General features: G+C 39.0%; 1 protein-coding gene across 3 annotated transcripts in view; it reads left to right on the forward strand.

Moving 5' to 3' along the window:
• The first annotated feature begins 5272 nt into the window (after positions 1-5272).
• The window catches only part of LOC111866181 (CDK5 regulatory subunit-associated protein 2), a 44103-nt gene continuing 29561 nt past the window's right edge, over positions 5273-19814 (forward strand). The window contains exons 1-3 of one of the 3 annotated variants that reach the window (XM_023854877.2): positions 5273-5345; positions 9852-9977; positions 16004-16273. In XM_023854877.2, the coding sequence (XP_023710645.1) occupies positions 9867-9977; positions 16004-16273 (381 nt within the window). In that variant the 5' untranslated portion in view covers positions 5273-5345; positions 9852-9866. Of the gene's footprint in view, positions 5346-5572; positions 5633-5685; positions 5850-9851; positions 9978-16003; positions 16274-19814 lie in introns of those variants that run through there. The other 2 variants (XM_023854875.2, XM_023854876.2) reach the window with 2 other exon arrangements.

Consider the following 19814-nt stretch of genomic DNA (forward strand, 5'->3'; position numbering starts at 1 on the left):
GGGATACCGCGGTTACTAGGCAGCAGTAAACAACTCCGGACAGCGTTGCTAGCAACACGGCGCCAGGCAACAAGAGTGCCTATTACGTGGCCGTATTCTGTGTTGTCCGGAACGAGGCTACATAAGGAGCAGCGAAGGCTATTCACAGTTAGTTCTCAAGGCAGCTACCTACGAGTTAGTTCCGAATCAGTTCACTAGTTACGAGTTACCAGCATTTGCAGTGTAGTATTTGTGATACTGCAGATAGCAGTAATTGTCAGATTGTAATTTGGGTGATTGTAAGTGTGAATGTGAAATAAAATTCGCTACATCAAATACAGCGTGAATTTATTTGTCGCGTTATACACCCAACACGTGACAATGCTTTTTTGTGCAGTGCACTTTGGTAGATTTGAAAGCTCCAGTGAACATGTGATGTGAAGATGTATTTCAACAAACTACGGCTGCTACAGGCCTTAAAGCACCATTCTTCACTGTTTTTGGACTCATAGCTGCTTTACTTAAGGATGAACAGTGTTGAGAGCCTTCTATAAAATTTGTCAAGGGGAAAGTAATACAGATTACCACACATTGTGCATGCCAGTTCTGTAGCTAATTTAATATACCTACATAGACAAGTCACTTTTAATAATGTAAGTTTGTCTGTATAATATAAGTTTAAAATAAAAACTATTACAGATGATTTTCAAAATTGGACCCCAGTTACTGAAGTTCTTACAAGCTGCATCATGCCACAAAATTACATTTCTTTTTAATTTTGAACACCTGTTAGAAGTAGTACAGGATGCAGAGGACTAAAATTTGTCATTTTCACTTACATCTGTAGGACCAAGTCAGTTGACTGAAGTGATAAAACTTTTGAGTTGAACTGCCCAGTTCAAATTTCAGCCAGGCCAGTGACTCTTCTTACTAATGGTTTGTGTGGTTTTCCTCAATACCTCCAGACATCTGCTTGGATAATGCTTCAGGTCAAAGCATGATCACTTCCTGCCACATTCTTTCAGATTCATTGTTCAATAATCATTCTGCCTGTGGATGTTGTGTAGTCTTGAGTCAATTAAAGCATCACTAAATAAAATACATCAGTAAGATATATAGGATCAACAGGTTTGATAAAAATCTGACAGGGTCAATTGTGAGCTGTGTTGATAGGATGTGAAATTTCCCTTTCTCAAGAGTGCTGTTTTCCATAAAAAAATGACAGTGTTTGTTATGTATTTTAATAAACAAATAGAATTTAAGTGAGAATGTCTTACTATAATAAGCCTGCACTATGTGTTGTTCAAGCTGTATGGGTCGGTGTTTCAGGCTTCAGCTCTGACAGATCTCAGTTTTTATGCAGATTCTCCAACTTTCTTATGCAGTCAATGTAGATATTTGGGATGTCATGTATGAAGTCAGCACCATCCATCATCATACATCAAATAGGATGTTTGAGTCACTAATGAGAGCAATGCTTGCTGAATATGATATGAGTAGAACAAAATGTAGAAACAAAATGTCATGCCTCTTAATCAAAGTTAATCCCTTAAATGTAGTGTCTGCCTGATTGAGCACAGTGAGTCCAGAAGTCTTGCCATCTATTGAAGTACATCTTATATTATTGTTGCTGGATGTTAGTTCCTGTGTTGCACTTTTGATGATTTCCAGAACATTCTTAAGCCCCTCCTGTTTTGCTCATTTTCAGTTCAGGGGAACAGATAAAATCCACTAAGTGCTAAATAATGTTGATGTAGAAACAGCTGAAAGTTATATTTGATTAAGATACCCCCTAAATGTTCAGGCCATTATGCTGCAGAACACTGTATATGAGCAGGATATCTGTGAAATTCATTTTTGACATTCCAGGAAAGATTTTTCTTATATCTTTCTCTCTAAGAGATGGTAGCAAGTGTGTTTATAGCTGATTATAACTGTTGCCCAGCAGAATGAGAGGAAACCCAACCTCTGCTATTCCCCTTTTGTCACTGACTACTGTAATTTAACATAAATAAAGCTCCAGCTGAAGCAGATTTTCTTCCCAATTGTGAAAGATATAATTTTAGTTTCTTATAGAAGCTTGTAAGTTTTGGGGGTAATGTAAAATATGACATTTACGAGTATTGTCACCAGTATCAGTCCTGTAAGACCCAGTAGATTGTATTTTGATGGAGACTATAAAATTGATAGGAAATGAAATTCAGTGTTTTCCTGGTCACGGAATGAAAAGCATTTGACATAATGGTAAGGCAAGTAATACACAATCAGTAGCAGAAGATTCCTCAGCATCAAGTATATCATTCTCAGAACCAATGGCACATTGTAACATCACTTCAAATGTAGCAGGGCCCAGTTCATACATTCAAGAATGCACAGAAGTCAGGAGGTTCAGTATGTTCAGTCTGTAACTGGGGAATGCAATAATAATGATGAGTGTTCCCAGAAATATTTAAGCTGGCAGACACAAAATGTTAATCAGTTTTACTAACACATTTGGTTTCTATAGCATGCAAACACAGAGCACTTCATTTCAGATCTTTAACTCACATAAGATTTACCTATTAACTGATTTTAGAATGTATGTCTTGTGAAGCAAAATATACATCAGGATACACATTCAGTTATTCAGTATGGAGGGGGTGGGTTTCCCCATGCACCGCGACTAATAGTCTATTGTACGTCCCCCTTTAATTTCTACTGGTGCCCGCTATCTCCCCTTTCTGCCAGCGAGGTTGGCCCTCTACTGGCAGTGGTACCCAATAATTCTCCACTTTCTGCCAGCGAGGTGGGCCGTCTACTGGCATTGGTACCCGATAACTTCCCCATCTACCGGAGGCATTGGAAACTACTTGGGTGGGAAACATTTTGTCTAATTTTGCTCAGAGGTCTCCTAGAGAATGAGGATCTTTTACGTGCCGTAAATCTACGACACGGGACCCACGGTTTTAAGTCCCTCCCGGAGGACTTGTTCCCTGAATTTTTCCGCCCTTAAAAATTCCATGACCTCCGCCGGGTTTGAACCCGCGTACCTTGAGTCATGAGGTGGGAATGTTATCCCTAGACTACAGAGGCCACTAGGATACACATTACAAAATGTTAACAAAATAGGAGTAAAGTTCGTTCTCTACTTAGACACCCATTGATATAGATTGGACTATTCATGCTTGGTGTAGGACATTCAGACCTGAATGACTTCTGCAATGTAATGAATATAATCTGTTGGGGCTGCAGTATATCTGTTGCTATTTGCAAATCTCATAGCACATCCATTGGCAGGACTGAAGTTGAGCCAGCACAGTATAAGGGGTTGCATAGTACTCTTTTTGAGTGCTGAAGCATCATTTAGGAAATTAAAGATAGTGGTGTTAAGTATCAATGGAATAATCTAAGGGCAAGTGGTGGGGTATGAGCACCACACTTTATATTGTCGCGTGTTTCCTAGGCAATGTGACAAGAAATTGTGTGAGTCTCAGATTTGGATGAATAGTTATTGGACGATCACTCTTTACACTCACAGATACAATTATTCACACATATATAATGTCCTCGGACGTTTCCTCTTCCATGTTATACACTCTCACACCGCTAATCTCAGTGAAGTGTCTTTTTCTCTGCTCAGAGCTTGACTGTCCTTAGCTCTCATTGGATATAAACTAACTGGTCTCTTGTCAGATACAAACTTGCTTCTACTGTAGATGGATATGAACTCTACTGGTCTCTTGTTGGAGCTGGACTGTTATATCCTGCACTCTGGCTGACTATGGAACACCTTGTCGAAGGGTTTCATTACACCCACTGCTATGCAATAAATCTTGTTGCTGTGGGAATACATGTCTGCCTCAAACAGTTCGTTTGCAATGGTGGAAACCCCACTGTTAGACTTTCATCTCTGGGGCAACAATTTCTTAGGCATTGCTGCCTAGGAATTGCTAGCCATTGACCAGTGATGGACGTCTCATTGTTCGGCTTTTAAGCAGCATGCCACAATATTTTAAAATACTGAGTATGGTAAAAACTATATAACAGAAATGTAAGTGGTGCAAATGTCCTCTAGCTGTGGAAGGTAGCTGCAACTTGAATAAGCAGTAACGGACAGTTGACATTGGTTGACCCTCCAGTTTGGGGATTGGGCATGAGTAAAAACTCATCATGACCCCTCCCCCACCTTCTTTGTCTATCTTGTTAGTTCTCAGTAAACACCCATACAGCCGTGGATCAGAGGAAATGAAATACTCAATTAATTGAGGGAGGGTACAAACTAAACAACACACAAAAATAATATTAATGTAATACAAATGTATATATTAATTAATGAAATGGAATGCCAAACCATTAACTCACCACAAGAAAAAATACAAACAATGGGGGGGGGGGCAGGCGGAACACTCCTGGGTCAGTGAAAAAACACAACCCTGTAACAGACTATGTGGTCTCCCCACATAAGGTAGGAAAGAAAAATACCAAAACAATAAACAGCTTACCTTGGTCGACCACATAGGGATCAGACTGTTCTGATAAGTAGGTAGTCAGCCAAAATAATTTTGGAGAGGGAGAAACTAAACCAAATTTGAGGTTGACCTCCCAGAACCAGATCCTAGACAGCAGTGAGTTTCCAAGGACAAGCCCAGAGCAGTATGCAAAAGGAGTGGAGTGTAGGGGTGAGAGATGTAAAAGGCGAGACATGTGCACTGGGATTGCAGTATGAACCATAGACACCAGAAAGGGAAGTTCTCATATGCAGCTACTCTTTAGATGAATACTTCAATGTAAATAGAGAATGATGTAAAATTAAGTTATATTAATTTTTAAGCTAAAATTGCCTGTACTTATGTATGTAAGCTTTTGACTTGTTCTGTATCCAAAGGTACTAACCTGCTTAGGATTTATAGAATGTAAATAAATTCAATTCAATTCAATTCAAGGAACCAATAGCACAGGCATAACGGGCATGAGTAACAACTCCTCATCACAAAAACCAGCATGTTGTAGAATGTTACACAGGGCCTCAGTGGGCGCTCTTGTGAACAGTAATTAGTATTCAGGTTCCATTAAATGTGGGGAATTTCTTGATTAGACGGATGACTTATAATTTTAATGACTACTCCGTGATATTAGTATAAATGTCATTCAGCATATGAATTTGCCCTAGTATTACAATCCCCTGCTTCTATAATTTATGAACAAAATTAAATAAAAGTGAATACAGGATAAAATACGATCTAATCGATTGTGTTCAACCGTTATGGTACTTGAAACTTTATGTGTGATCCATGATACAACTGAGCATTACTTCGGGAAGTTGACGTGTATTGTCCATGCTTCAGAGGCTCCAGAGCTTCCAGATCAGAGGCTGGAAAATGGTCCTTGTAAGTTGCTTATTTGTACACACTGTAACAAATTTACGTAGTGTCATAATGTGTCTGATTTATTTATTTTTGCAGCGATACTGAAATGAACATAGTATTATGTATAACAATCTTCATGTTCAAACATTCGAAATTTTTTGTTAATATTACTGTAATTTCTCGGTGATGGTACAGGAAGAGAAATTTTGCTACCGTCGAAGGAAAATTTGGAACATTGTGTTGGTATACGTGGGGTAACGAAGAATCGAAATTCGAAGGTGCCGCGAGGGAAAAGAAATTAGTATACAGTAAGTTTTTCTGCGAATTATTACTTTCACATTGCGTATATCAATTTTTACACTTAACTGAGGAACCATTCAGGCTCCTCGGATGTAGAATTTGCATATACTTTCTCTTGAGGAATGTCTCGCCGACTTGTGGCCTAACATCTGCCATTGCATACATCATCGGTATAGAATCAGATATATCGAGTCGTCTGTATTCAAGCCAGAGTTTTGTTGCAAGGTTTGTGAAATTATTAGATACCTAGGCGGATATAAATTAATTGCATTTTCAAGTAGAGAAGATGTGGAACGAGTCATAATAAACGTAAGCTTTGAGGTCTTTGCAGTGGTGGTTATGAAAAGTCTTCTGGGATATAACGGAGTGTAGTCAACTGACGTTAAGGAAGAACGTGTTGCCACCATCTTCAGGTTTAAAGAGTAAGCCAGGCAATAATCCAACATGAAGAAGAAAGCACGCAAAGAACAATCATGGAAACATTCCCTAGCACAAAATACACTGCAATAGACATAATCATTGCATTATTAATAATTCCATATAAGTTATAAAGCTTATCTAGGAAGAGCAAAGTTTGCAGCACCCAAAATGTGCTTGTTATGAAATGAATGTATTGAGTAAATAAATAACAGTAAATCCTAGTCCGATGCGAATTTGCTTCTGACAGAAAATTCAAGTATATGCCACTTGATCCAAATGTGACCTTGAAACTTAAATTCAGTCATCCTAATGCTGAGATGATGGTTATGCCTCTGAACACTGCATTTGCCCTGCAACCTATATGCTAAGGTGTTATGAAAATTTTAAGTCATACTCTGTGTTCAGAATGTCTACAGATGTGCACTCCTAGTCAAACTCAGGTGTTTTTTTATCACTTTAAAGCAGTATAGGTAGGGTCATTCATTTGTGTATTAAAAAGTCTAGGTATTAATGGGATACTTGGCTGTGTCATAGCTCAAGTGGTTACTCGCTGGCTCCCCACCGCAGCAGCCCTGGTTCGATCCCGGGTCTGGTCAAGTGGGATTTGTGGTGGAAAAAGTGGTGATGGGGCAGGTTTTCTCCAAGTACTTCGGTTTCCCCTGCCAATCTTCATTCCACCAAATTCTCAATCATCATAATCACCCGGGGCAGGCTACAATAGGCCAGTCAGTGGCCGCGCCAAGTGGACCCAGTTGGACTCCACCCCCCACTAATGGGATGCTTTATATGGCCATTTTCATATCTCCCTATTTGAACCTTTAGATATTAAGTTTGTGCAACATGGACTTACCTAATGTGTCATTCTCAAGGAACCTAAGTCTATGTTGAATGAGGGGTTTCTATATGTGTATAAATTTCATGTACTTAAATCAGTAACCGTAATGTGTGCATGTGTGTGCACACACACACATAGGGTGATACAAAGTCTTGTGGCTAAACCTTGAGAGGTTTTCAAGGAGGTAATATGGAGCAGAAAATGTAAACAAATGGGTATCTGACACATCACCACTTCAGAGTTACAGCACTACACATAGAAACGCTGTTAGGCACTAGGAAAGAGGCATAGCAATTAGTTAAGAGACTACCAAGTCTATGTTCATATCTTGTCACTAGAATTTGAGGCAAGAGTATTAAGAGCCAATAAATCCTTCAAAAATATCCATTCATTCTTCAGTAATCTGTCAGATGACAGGTCCACAGTCTCTTACAAAACAGTTCCTCCACTTAATGCAATCTTCCGCTTGTGGAAAGAGTCTATCCAGGAAAAGTGATAATGTGGTAGTTTTCCATTTGCTTTCCACATCGCACTACAACAGCCGTTCAAACCACTCTGGTCACCCCCTCGTTGGTGTCTTCACCTTATCTTGGTGAGGGGCTTTGAGTATGCCAAGGACCCTGAGAGCTATACTAGCAGTAGTGTAGCTACTGGCAGGTAGGCATCAAAAATATAGCAGCATTAAAATATTTCGGAACAACCGTAATTAACGAAAATTACATTTGTGAAGAAGATAAGAGCAGATTGAATTTGGGAATACTTACTACAGTTTCGTTCAGAATTTACTGTCAAAAACTCTAGAGGTAAGAGGGCTTTAACTTCATCTGTTGTTTTGTACAAGTTTGTCAACTTAAGAGAAGACTATATATTGAAGGTGTTATTATTATTATTATTATTATTATTATTATTATTATTATTATTATTGGAGGGGGTGGGTTTCCCCATGCACCGCGACTAATAGTCTATTGTATGTCCCCCTTTGATATTCTACCAGTCGCCATACCCTACCGGTACTGGTGCGTACTATAAGCCCCGTTCAGCTAACGAGGTCGGCCCTCGGTACCCAATACTTCCCCCATCTACCAGAGGCATTGGAAACTACTTGGGCGGGAAACTTTTTGCCTAATTTTGCTCAGAGGTCTCCTAGAGACATGAGGAACTTTTATGTGCCGTAAATCTACAACACGGGACCCACAGCTTAAAGTCCCTCCTGGAGGACTTGTTCCATGAATTTTTCCGCCCTTAAAAATTCCACGACCTCCGCCAGGTTTGAACCCGCATATCTTGAGTCATGAGGTGGGAATGTTACCCCTAGACTAAGGAAGGTGTTAAAGAAGAGAATGCTTAGTACCCAAGAGAGAGAAGGTGACTGGAGGATGGAGAATGTTATATAATGAGGAACTTAATAAAATATACTCCTCACCAAATGGTATTAGGGTGACCAAAGTAAGGGGAATAAAATGTGTATTGCATGTAGCATGCATGGGGGAGTTTAGAAAGGCAAACAAAATTTAATGGAACAGACTGACTGGGAGAACCGAGGCATAGATTGAAATATAATGTTGTGACATGATGCCTGAAAGCCAGAATAGTTTGACAAGAAGAGATGACTGTTGCTAGAAACGGTATAGTAAACACATTTCTGCAGCAATGAATTAACATGGATGATAAAGGAACTGTTGGAAGCAGTGTTTTCTATGCAGCCCATGTTGAGGCTATATTGCAAGGCCCAACAAGGAAAGTTAGTCAGTTGCAAGTTGGAGTTGGCAGTTAGTGAGCCTTTGAGTTACGTTGTTAGCAGCTGCTACCTATCAATGACTAGTGAAGAAACAGAAGACTTTATGGGAGCTGCAGTTGTAGTGATCTGTACAGTGTTTAAGACAGTGAGACTGCTGTAGTTATAAGCATTCATTAAATCCAGTTCCCAATTCAAAACCCATATCTAGTCATTAACACATGGCAGTATTAAAATACCAGTTTTCATAATCCTTGCAGCAGTGATGCACCTGTTGAAGTCAGAAGGTTGGAAATGATGTAAATATATATTACATAGTTTTAGTGGATTCAGTGGCTCAGGATAGGGGCTTATGAGTATGGTAATTAACTCTTTGGGTTCCATAACAGGCCTGGAATTTATTGAACACCTGTGCGACCATTGTCTTTTCAAGAAGGACTTTGCTTCTTTGATTTAGCTGAGGTGAACACTGAATCTATTTAATTAATGGGAGATGGTTATTAAATTGATCAACCAGCGCCATGTACTGTCTGTTAGCTTGATACAGTAGACCAGTGTTTTATGCCGGGGTTAGGATCCTGAAGATGCTGGTGTATATCGAATCAGCATAAATAATAAGACCAATTATAATGTATTTAAATGGGATACATTCCAGATGTACAAAAATTGAGACTGTCTTTCATAAAATAATACAAAAGATTTATATATTTCAGACATAAATATCAGAAACATTGATTAGATCACATTTATTCTATAAAAAAATATAGTTGATGAGATCAATGCCCTGGATGTGGATCGTCAGGGTCGACTGGATTAGCTCTTTCCGTCTTTGGATCAATTGGAAGCTCTCCAGATTTCTTTTTAAAGTAAGGAAAGGACATTGTTTGCCTTGCTTGATGCCTCCTCTCCTGTAGAACATGGTAGTAAGACTGCAGCACTGCATTGACTCCTTTTATAATAGAACAGCTCCGTTCCCCTTCAGGATCAATGCTGCCTAACTTCTGCAGGTACTTCTTAATCCCAGCCAGAATTGTCAGCAGGTCATGGGTTTCTCTAGACTGTAAAACGGTTTCTTGCTGTTGCTGCTTCTGAGTCATCATTCAGGTACTGAGATCAGCATATGCCAAACCATTGTAAACCAATGGCCCACTATATATTGATTGAAGATCATAACTAATTTGAGTTACATTTATAAATTCAAGTAAATTTACAGTAGTTATGTGTTTTTTTTTTTCAGAGTCAATGATTACAGATGTATGTCATGGAGAAGTACCAGCACATGAAAGCCTTTATAGGAAATGCTTCAGAATACTCCAAACATCGCACTGAAAAGACATCCAGTTCTCTCCAACGACATTTGCAGGTTAAGAACTTATGGTTTATATTCAGGAAATTTTAAGTTTTACTCTTCAACAATAAGATGGTTTAATGTTCTGCAAGTATTATCTTATTTAGTTTTGTATATGTCGACATCTCAAACATAATTTCATATTTACTGCAACATAAGAATGTTTTCTTTTGTACTACTTCAAAAGGATTTTGAATTCATGTGCACCCGTTTCACATTTATTTTTCCGATATCAAACATGATATTAAAAGTGAGGGTTGTATCGTCTTTAGATTTTGAGATCTAATTTTTGATCCTTTTTCTGTCTGATGCCATGGGTTTAATTTAAATTCACTCTTGTTTTCTTGAATATAATTTCCTGTGTGCTTTATGATCTCAATTTAGGTCACTTTCACAGAGATAGTCTACATGGCTATTCCCAGCATTGGAACTGAAAATTTAAGGAAAGATCAAAATTAAAGTGAAATAGAATAGAACAGAAGGTGTGGGTGTCAGGTATTCCTCATATGTGAGCTCAAAGTGTGATTTCATTTCAGTGCAGTCAGTTGATTTAGATTAATTTCAGTTAATGTGGCTCACTTTAAAGTGAATTGCTTGTTGACTGATTGAGAGAGAAGGGGAGAAGCGGGAGTAGACTATTGTGTTTGTGGTGACAGGGGATGCAAGAGGGTGAAGGGAAAAATCTGTCTTCACAATGCAACCCAACGTGCTCATTTTCTGTTGTACAAGAAGTCAGAGACTGGGAAGCAACCAAAGATGAATGATTTTTTTAAAGGAGTCATATCCAGCAGATTAACTCTACTGAATTTTCACCATCAGCTTTAATGGCCATAAATACAAAACTTAATATTGCTGAGTTAGTCATCAGTTCAGTTCCTTTGTCTGCCACCAAAGTCTCATCTGCTACATCATCATCTTCAACCATTTCTCCATACAACTTAGTGACTCATTCATCAGATCACCAACTCATCCATTTAGCAAGCTATTTAGCTTGGTATTGGTGAGCATTAATTTTCATTATTTCCTTATTATTAATATAAACTGTTTCTGTTATATGAAAACTGTTTAATAATGCTTTAAATACAGCTTGTTAATATGTTCCCTAGTATTTGAGAGAAAGAGAACATGGATGTGTCTCAGGACAACTGGGTGAATGATTTCGATGTTAGTGTTGCAGGTTTTCAGCAGCACAAGTTTCGGGGATATTATGCTATCATCCCATTTCTTAGCAGTGTCTTGCAGTCTTTCTTTTTTTTTTTTTTTTTTTAAAGTAAATAGTTATAAACAAGATTTTTTCATACTGAAATGATACAACTCACTCATGGAGCTGAGCTCTTCTTGATGAGCTGCCAATTGTGCAGCTACTTAAGAACTTCAGCATTTTATGGGATCCACAGGTTCATTGTTGTGTTCACAAGAGCCCTCCATTGGTCCCTATCCTGATTAAGATCAATCCAATCCATACCATTCCATCCTATCTCTGAGATCCATTTTAATGTTATCCACCCACCTACATCTTGGTTTTCCTAGTGGTCACCTTCTTTAAGGCTTTCCCACGAATATCCTACATGCATTCCTCTTCCCCCATTCATGCTACATGCCCTGCCCATTGCATCATTCTTGACTTGATCATTCTAACTATACTTGGAGCAGAATACAAGTTATGAAGCTCCTCATGATACCATTTTCTACTACCTCCTGTTACTTCACCCCACTTCAGTCCAAATATTCTCCTCAGCACCTTGTTCTCAAACACCCTCAGTCTATGTTCCTCCCTTAATGTCAGACACCAAGTTTCACACCCATACAGAACCACAGGAAGAATTATAGTTTTGTATATACAAGGTAAAGCTATTCCCATAACAGGCCATGAAGGCACATAGGATTCTGAGACATCGAGGCTCCCACATTTTCTGTAGACAGTTGGCTCACAGATGGCAGTAAGCTTGTCAGCCTTTTGCGTACACACTTTTCATCATTTTGTACGCTTCTCTGGCTGTTTGCCTAACTTCAAACAAAATTCGATGTTGCCTCTCTGTTCAACCGCCATTTTCCGACTAGCATCAGAACAGTACTGTTACATTCAAGGTCAGAACACATGATGCAACAAGTCTTGCGCATTGGAATTATAGACAGCCACAGCTGAAACTTCAAGAATCTTAACGCCACAACTCGCCAACATATGGCATTGCAGGGCAAAATTTAAAAAAAATGAGTCCTAACGGATCTTGGACACACCGTTTACACTTAGTTTTTTCTGTGCTTACTTGTAGACTAACCTCTTTACTAGCATCAATTAAAGTTTGTGTGTTTTTATTTATAGTATCTATATTATCACCCAGTAGTTTCACATCATCAGCATAGACCAACAGCTGATGTGTCCCGTTTAGTTTCGGTCTCATCTGGTTTTCCTGGACCTTCCTAACGGCATATTCTAAAGCAAAGTTGGAAAGCAGTTGCAATAAAGCATCTCCTTGTTTTAGACCATTTTGAATAGGCAAACTATCAGACAAATGTTTACTTATATGGACTTCACTATATGTTTTGTTTAAACACATTTTAATCAGTCTAACTAGTTTAATGGGTACCCCAAGCTCTATGACAGTACTGTACAATACCGCCTTCCTAACTGAGTCATAGGCTTTCTTAACATCTGTGAATAGCTGATGTACTGCCTCATTGTTATCCCATTTTTACTCCAGTATCTGATGTACTCAAAAGATATGATCAGTAGTGATCTGTTATGTTGAAACCCACGCTGATGATCCCCAATAATTATATATATATATATATGGACTTAACCTAGAGAAAGAATATTGGCTAAAATTTTATATGAAGTTGATAACAGTGATATCCAATGATAATTAGTACAGTCAGTTTTATCACCCTTCTTGTGAACTGGTACAATAATATACTCCTTCCACTGGTCGGGCAATTTTTCCTTATTCCAAAGAGAATTAATTAGCATGTGGATCTTATAACATACTATTTCACCTCCTGTTTGAATTAGTTCTTCTGGCATTTGATCACTACCTGGCGATTTATACCTTTTCAGCTTTGCAGGAACAATTTCAACCTCAGAATGTCTAGGATTGGGTACTAATGCTCAGCTGTATGTCTTTCTATCTGCCTAACATCAATGACCCTATGTACATTCAGTAACTGAGAGTAGCAGTTCTTCCACCTATTCAAAATATGGGAATCTGCAAGCAGATCACCAATCTCATCCTTTATTAAGTTACTTCTAGGTTGGTGACTCCTCTTGAATTAATTTATTCCCCTGTACAGGTCTCTGATCTTGATTTCACTGTTCATTGCAGGCTCATCAATTTTGTCTTTCAGATATTCCCTCTTCATTCTTGAAATTCCTGCTGGTTTCACATATTATATTCAGATTATCCCCATTGATTTCACGTGGATCCTGTAACCACTACAATTTATCCACCTCAGTGTCTTTAAGTTTTCCACAGCTGTGAACCTATATGAGATTTCAACATGATGCTGCTCTTTACCCTCTACCTTTTTTAATTTCTTGAGATTGAACCTCTCCTTATGAAATGTGTGCATTGTTTGTTTACTCACTGCCAGTCTCTCCCTAAGTTTTCCACCACCAGATAGTGGTCAGTATCATAGTCTGCTACCCGGAATGATTGGACATCAGGTATACTTGAATGCCATCTCCTGTCTATCAAAATATGGTCAATTTGGTTGAGTATCTTTCCATCAGAATATGTCCAAGTAAATTTATGAATTTTACGATGTGGGAACCTTGTACTTTAGAAATAAGATTTCTGGATGTGTCAAAAGTTTACTACTCCAACTTGGTTATCATTAGTAATTTTGTGTAAACTCTCATTCCAAATTGTTGGTTTGAAAATGTCTTCCCTGTGTACTTTGGCATTGAAATCTAACATTTTCATATGGTATTTAGGGAATTTATCAAATACATGTTCTAGGTCATTGTAGAGCCTGTCCTTCATATCATCAGTTTTGTCCTGTGTTGGGGCATAAACATTCAGAACTATGATATCACAACCTCTTAGCCATACAAGTATATGACATCCTATCACTAACAAACTCTGCCCTTTTAACTGCTGATATGATTCTCTTATGTATGAGAAATCCTGCACCTAATTCTTGATTCTCTTCCTCCTTCCATAGGAAAATGTATATTCTGCTGGTTTGGTACCACCTCCATCCCATCTGACCTCTTGTACTCCCATTAAATCTAACTCATATTTTGAGATTTTTTCTGCCACTGCCTTGAGCAAACTTGCCCTATACATACTTCTAACATTCAAAGTACCAAATCTCATATCCATTTTGTTTCGCTAGGTCATTTATCTGAAGAATCCCTCCAGATCAAATGGTTCTTCTTATCCTTCATAAGAAGCAAATTTTTTACTATGAGGTGGTAGCCCCATGCCCAAGCCTCAAACTAGAGACCACCCATTGTCAGCTGCCCGCAACTGTTTATGCAATATATTCGCAGGTACCCTCCATATCTGGAGGCCATCTCCTCCATCTGCAACCTGAGGACGTACCATGCCTTTGTGACAAGGGACCCGCCTAACATGGGAAGTGATACAAACATTCAAATAAGAAAAAGGGATAACAGTCTACACAACACATTTAGTTTTAAGTAATTGCAAGAATATTCTGATAACTTTTTGTAACAGGTCTCAGACATTTATATTGACTCTTACAGGGAAGTTATGTGCAATTTATGCAAGTTCACCCTCTACAAAATTTTTGGAACCCAACTGTTTCATAAATTGAGGAGTATCTGTATCAATGGCTGTTTTTTAAGATGTTACTTAGATTATGCCATGTAATTATTAGTTACTTTCAGTGCCATTCTCTTACTTGCTACACGTTCATCTTATTCACATGCATAAGCCACATGCAGTGCACAATGTGCAGTACTTACTGACTCTTACTGTTACTTTATGTAATACTGACACAGCTGTGCAACATATGGCAGACACTGTTCTCTTGACATGTTCATATTTCTTCCTTCCTATTTTCTAATGATGGCAACTGTGTAATTTTAAAACATGATGCTTGAATAAGATCTAAAATTTTGTGACAGTGGTATATTAATACAAATATTTACTTTTTCAGCATTATCTATTTTCCTGTTTATTTATTTGAAAACAACATTTCAGAGATTGGACTCTGGACTCTGTCTTCATCCTCATGTAAAAGCCTACTCAGTTGGGCCCAATCAATAGAGATAGTCCTAATCTCTGGATGATGCTTGAATCCAAATGTTTTTATGTTATTTTCATAATCCCTGCAGTCATTAAGAAATGGTTAGGGGACATAATTACATATTGAAGGCTAAAGCAGTGGTTAATGTGATAAGTGTGAGAATGCTGCTTGAAGAATTTATGTATGTTTACACACCAATGACTTTACTTCCCTGGTGACTATTTCCACTACAAAGACAGATGGTCATTCTTTTGGGAAGGGGGAAGGGGAAGGAGAAGTGGAAGGAAGGCTGCAGTATAAGCAATAGAAAGTTTAGTAATTTATATCTGTGATTCCAATGTCCGTAAAACTGTGAATACAAAGTTAGGCAGAGGCTGCATTTAGCACAACTGGCTCCATCTGACAGAGGAGGGGGGCCTGTGACATTGACAGTAATAACCACTGTATCAAATACAGGAGATGCAGTTATGTGTTTCAAAAGGAAATCTTTTTATTTTCTTATAAGCTGAGTGGGATAGTTACTCTGTGGAGGTAATTACACAAGTACATATGGTAATCTAATATTGAATCTAAGTGTTGTAACGGTAATTGAAAGTTTCCTTTCTTTCCTTCAGCATAGGACATATACTATATATAACAAAGAATCTCATTAAACCATATTATATAAAATATGAAAAACTAATAAAATGTTGGAATATTACACTTTTTTGTATGCAGGTGTGTATTCACTTATTTAGTGTCCTAATGATGATCATATACCATACATTGTAAATAGCTGATTCTCACAAAACTTTCATATCACATTTCAAGTTATGTTTTCATTGTAGATTTTGGGAGTGACTTCAGACATGAGTATCTTTGATCCTGGAAGCAGTGTTGCTGCTGAATTTTATGTTAGTCTTCATGAACTTATGTCTGCATTGGAACCAAGGTCAGGGCTTATTTGGTGTGCCATTGGGGTTCTGCAGCATGCTTGTCAGAACCCAGCTGCTCGCCATGCTCTAATTCATACCTACAAATTTGCACCCATCCTCACTAGGCTTCTTGGTGCTGATCTCATTCAAGAGAAAAGGGTTCGTGTTCTACAGCTGTTGCAGGTAAACCATGCTTTATTACATATACTTGTGTGATATCTTTTTGCACCTCATTATTTTATTCAGTAAAATTTTGCAGTTTAGTTACTAGTTACCGTGTTAATTTTCCTTTACACAGTATTTTAATGTAATTTAAACTTACACATTTGCCATTAGATCAGAAAAGTTAATTCAACCGTTTTTAGGTGCTTTTGCAGTCTTGCAGAGTGCATATTAAAATCACTCAGCCAAGCTCACTGTATGAGGGGTGTTCAAGTTCTAAGGTCTCCGATCTTTTTTTCTCAGGACTGTGAGCAGATAGACACATGTGGTTTAGTTTAAAATACGTGTGCACTCTTTGTGAATGCATGATGGAGATGGCAGCACTGTACGGCACACAGAACTCTAGTGGTGGCGGCGAGAGTGAGGAATGTTTTTGATACCTAAAATGATGATTTCGTTACAAGAACAGTAAGTAATCATTCGTTTTCTCCACTTGCGTGGTGTGACACCCATTGAAATTCATCACCAGTTGAGTTAGACATGTGGTGATGGTGTCATGAATGTGAAAAATGTGTGTTCGTGGGTGCGACAGTTCAAAGAAGGCTGAACGTCGTGTGACAACGAACGAAAACAATCTCGGCCTCGCACCAGTCGGTCTGACAACATGGTTGAGCGAGTTGAGAAAGTTGTTTAGGAGGATCGCAGATTGAGTGTGGAAAACATCGCCTCCAAAGTTGGCTTTTCCATGGGATCTGTGCACACAATCCTGCATGAAGACCTGTGAATGCCGAAAGTGTCCTCCAGGTGGGTGCCACGAATGCTGGCCGACGACCACAAGGCTGTGCACATGGCAATTTGCCAGGCGATGTTGACATATGATGAAGGCATGAATAGGACTTTCTTTTCATCAATTGTGACAATGGATGAGACATGGATGCCGTTTTTCAATCCTGAAACGAAGCACCAGTCAGCTCAATGGAAGCACACAGACTCACCGCCACCAAAAAAAATTTGGGTAAGTGCCAGTGCTGAAAAAATTATGGTGGCCATGTTTTGGGACACCGATGGTGTAATCCTTACTCATTGCGTTCCAAAGGGCACTATGGTGACAGGTGCATCCTACCAAGATGTTTTGAAGAACAAGCTCCTTCCAGCACTGCGAGAAAAACGGCCGAAAAAGGCTGCACATGTGCTCTTTCACCAGGACAATGCACCAGCACATTGGGTGTACACGACGCAGCAGTTTCTTCGTGAAAACAACCTTGAAGTGGTTTCTCATCTGACCTGCCTCCTAGCGATTTTTGGCTTTTCCCAACGATGAAAGACACTCCGTGGTCGCACATTCACCAGTCGTGCCGCTATTGCATCAGCGATTTTCCAGTGGTCAAAACAGACTCCTACAGAAGCGTTCGCAGTGGCCATGGAATCATGGCGTCGACGGTGTGAAAAATGTGTACAGCTGCAGGGAGATTACGTTGAAAAGTGACAGAAGTTTCAAATTTTTTGTATGATTATTGTGAGAAAAAAATCGGAGACCTTAGAACTTGAACGCACTACGTACACATGAAGGAACTTGAGAATCGCCAAATTAATTTTAATGAAGTCTGCTGTGGAGTATTAACATTCCTTGACACATTCTAATTTTGGTTAATATGAGACAAAAGTAATTTACTCCTTACATGAAGACATGTATATGTTTCTGCTTATATCTTGAGCAGAACTCCTTAAATGTTCACTGATACAAAACAAAATGTTACAAACAATTGTTGTAGGGGAAAAAATGAAACAAAATTATGCCCAGTACATATTTTTGCATAAGTTTACAATTTTTATATAATTAAACAAGAGTTTTTATACTGTATATATTTCCTACTTTTTATATTCTACAGTCAGTAGTAGTCTTCCAAACACATGCAGAAGTTATCAAAATCTCTTATTGTTGATAACATTTAAATGTAGCATACTTCCGCTTAAATCTGTAGGTGTACATGTGCATAAATATGTTGTTATGCTTATCTTGTTTCAGAACAGTTACTTTTGCGCTACTAGTAGCCACTTATAATCTTGATATCAGTTTATCTTGCCCACCACTGCGTCACTGCACCATCATTGCTCTGTCATGTTGCACCCACCACTGGCATTTCACAGCTTGTCTATTTCTTTTGGATGTCCTTTTAACTCAGCAGCTTACTCAGTTGCTCCACTCAAGAACTCCACAACACATTTGTTGTGGAGAAGATATTTAATTTTGGAAACTTTTCATGGGTGCCCTGTTGCCTTTAGCCATCATCACAGGAATGGTACCTCACAAAGAATCTAGAAACCAACAGGTGGCATTGAAGTCAAGAAGTTTAGAGCAAGAGAGGCTCACACACATACTCTGTTCCTGAGCTTGGGTCATGTGACATTGCTCCCTCCTCAATTTGCTCATCCCAAGTAACAACTAAATGTGGAGCCAGTCTGTTTAGGGGTGCCACCATCATCTTTGCCCTGAGATGATGCGTAGTCCTGTAGATTACATCATTGATCCATGTGACCACCTTGTAAGAGTCTTCCGAAGATGGCTGCAGCTTAGGCAACTTTCCTCTGGTCCAGGTTGGGCAGTATGACCAGACGTAGCCTCATTGTGAGAACCCAGCTGTATTGGCTAGATGCTTGTCAAACATGCACCCTGTAACTGGTCTTGGCAATCCTCAAGGGCAGTGTCCTGCAATTGTGCTGATGCATCAGGTTTTAGGTTCAGAGGCCTTGGCATACTGCACATGTGTCACACTGTTGGCACCATCTGTCAGTTCACTTCTCATGTGTATCCAGTAGTACCACTGCCTAACCTTTTCCAGGGTTTTGTTGTCACGCAGATACCCTGAAGATCTTCCATGGAGCTCTTTCAGCACTTCCTTCATCTTGCTCTATGGCAGAACTGTTTGGTGTATCACAGACTGTCAGATGTCTTCCATTTGCATTCCAGCATGACATCTCACCACCAGGGAGTTCTGCTGAGCTGGGTAACTTTTATAGGTGGCACTGCTGTAGGCTATGTCTTTCCACTTGTGATGCTGTCCAGTCTCCACTTCCCACAGGATTCAGAAGCCGTTGGGGAGTGTTGAAGCTAAGAAGTGTCGAGGAGAGGTGCATGCATATGATTACTTCCCAAGCTCGGGTCACGTGACTCCATGTTGCATTAAAATATAATTTTACATAAAAGTATATAAATACTTTCATCAGCTTACCTGAATAAATGTTTCAAATTTTAGTTTCTTGCTGTAAATACTTGAGCGTGGATGGAAGGTAAAGGTAAAGTTGTCCCTGTACCTAACCGTTCAGCGTGGTTTGACGTGTATGTTTCGTCAGGTATTTAAATCGTCTGGGGGGGTTCGACGTGTATGTTTCGTCCAGCTGCACACCTATGTTATAACGCCCATAATAATTGATGGTTTTGCTGTAGATTGTTAGATTTTTCGCTGGCCTGTTGTCAGGAGAACTGTATTTAATGACACACGAGTTTAAGAGCGCTAAGTCGTCGTTACATATGCCTGTCTTGCAGCAAAGTTCCTGTGGCTAT

This window comes from Cryptotermes secundus, unplaced genomic scaffold, assembly GCF_002891405.2.
Source record: "Cryptotermes secundus unplaced genomic scaffold, Csec_1.0 scaffold599, whole genome shotgun sequence".
In the NCBI taxonomy this organism is placed as follows: domain Eukaryota; kingdom Metazoa; phylum Arthropoda; class Insecta; order Blattodea; family Kalotermitidae; genus Cryptotermes; species Cryptotermes secundus.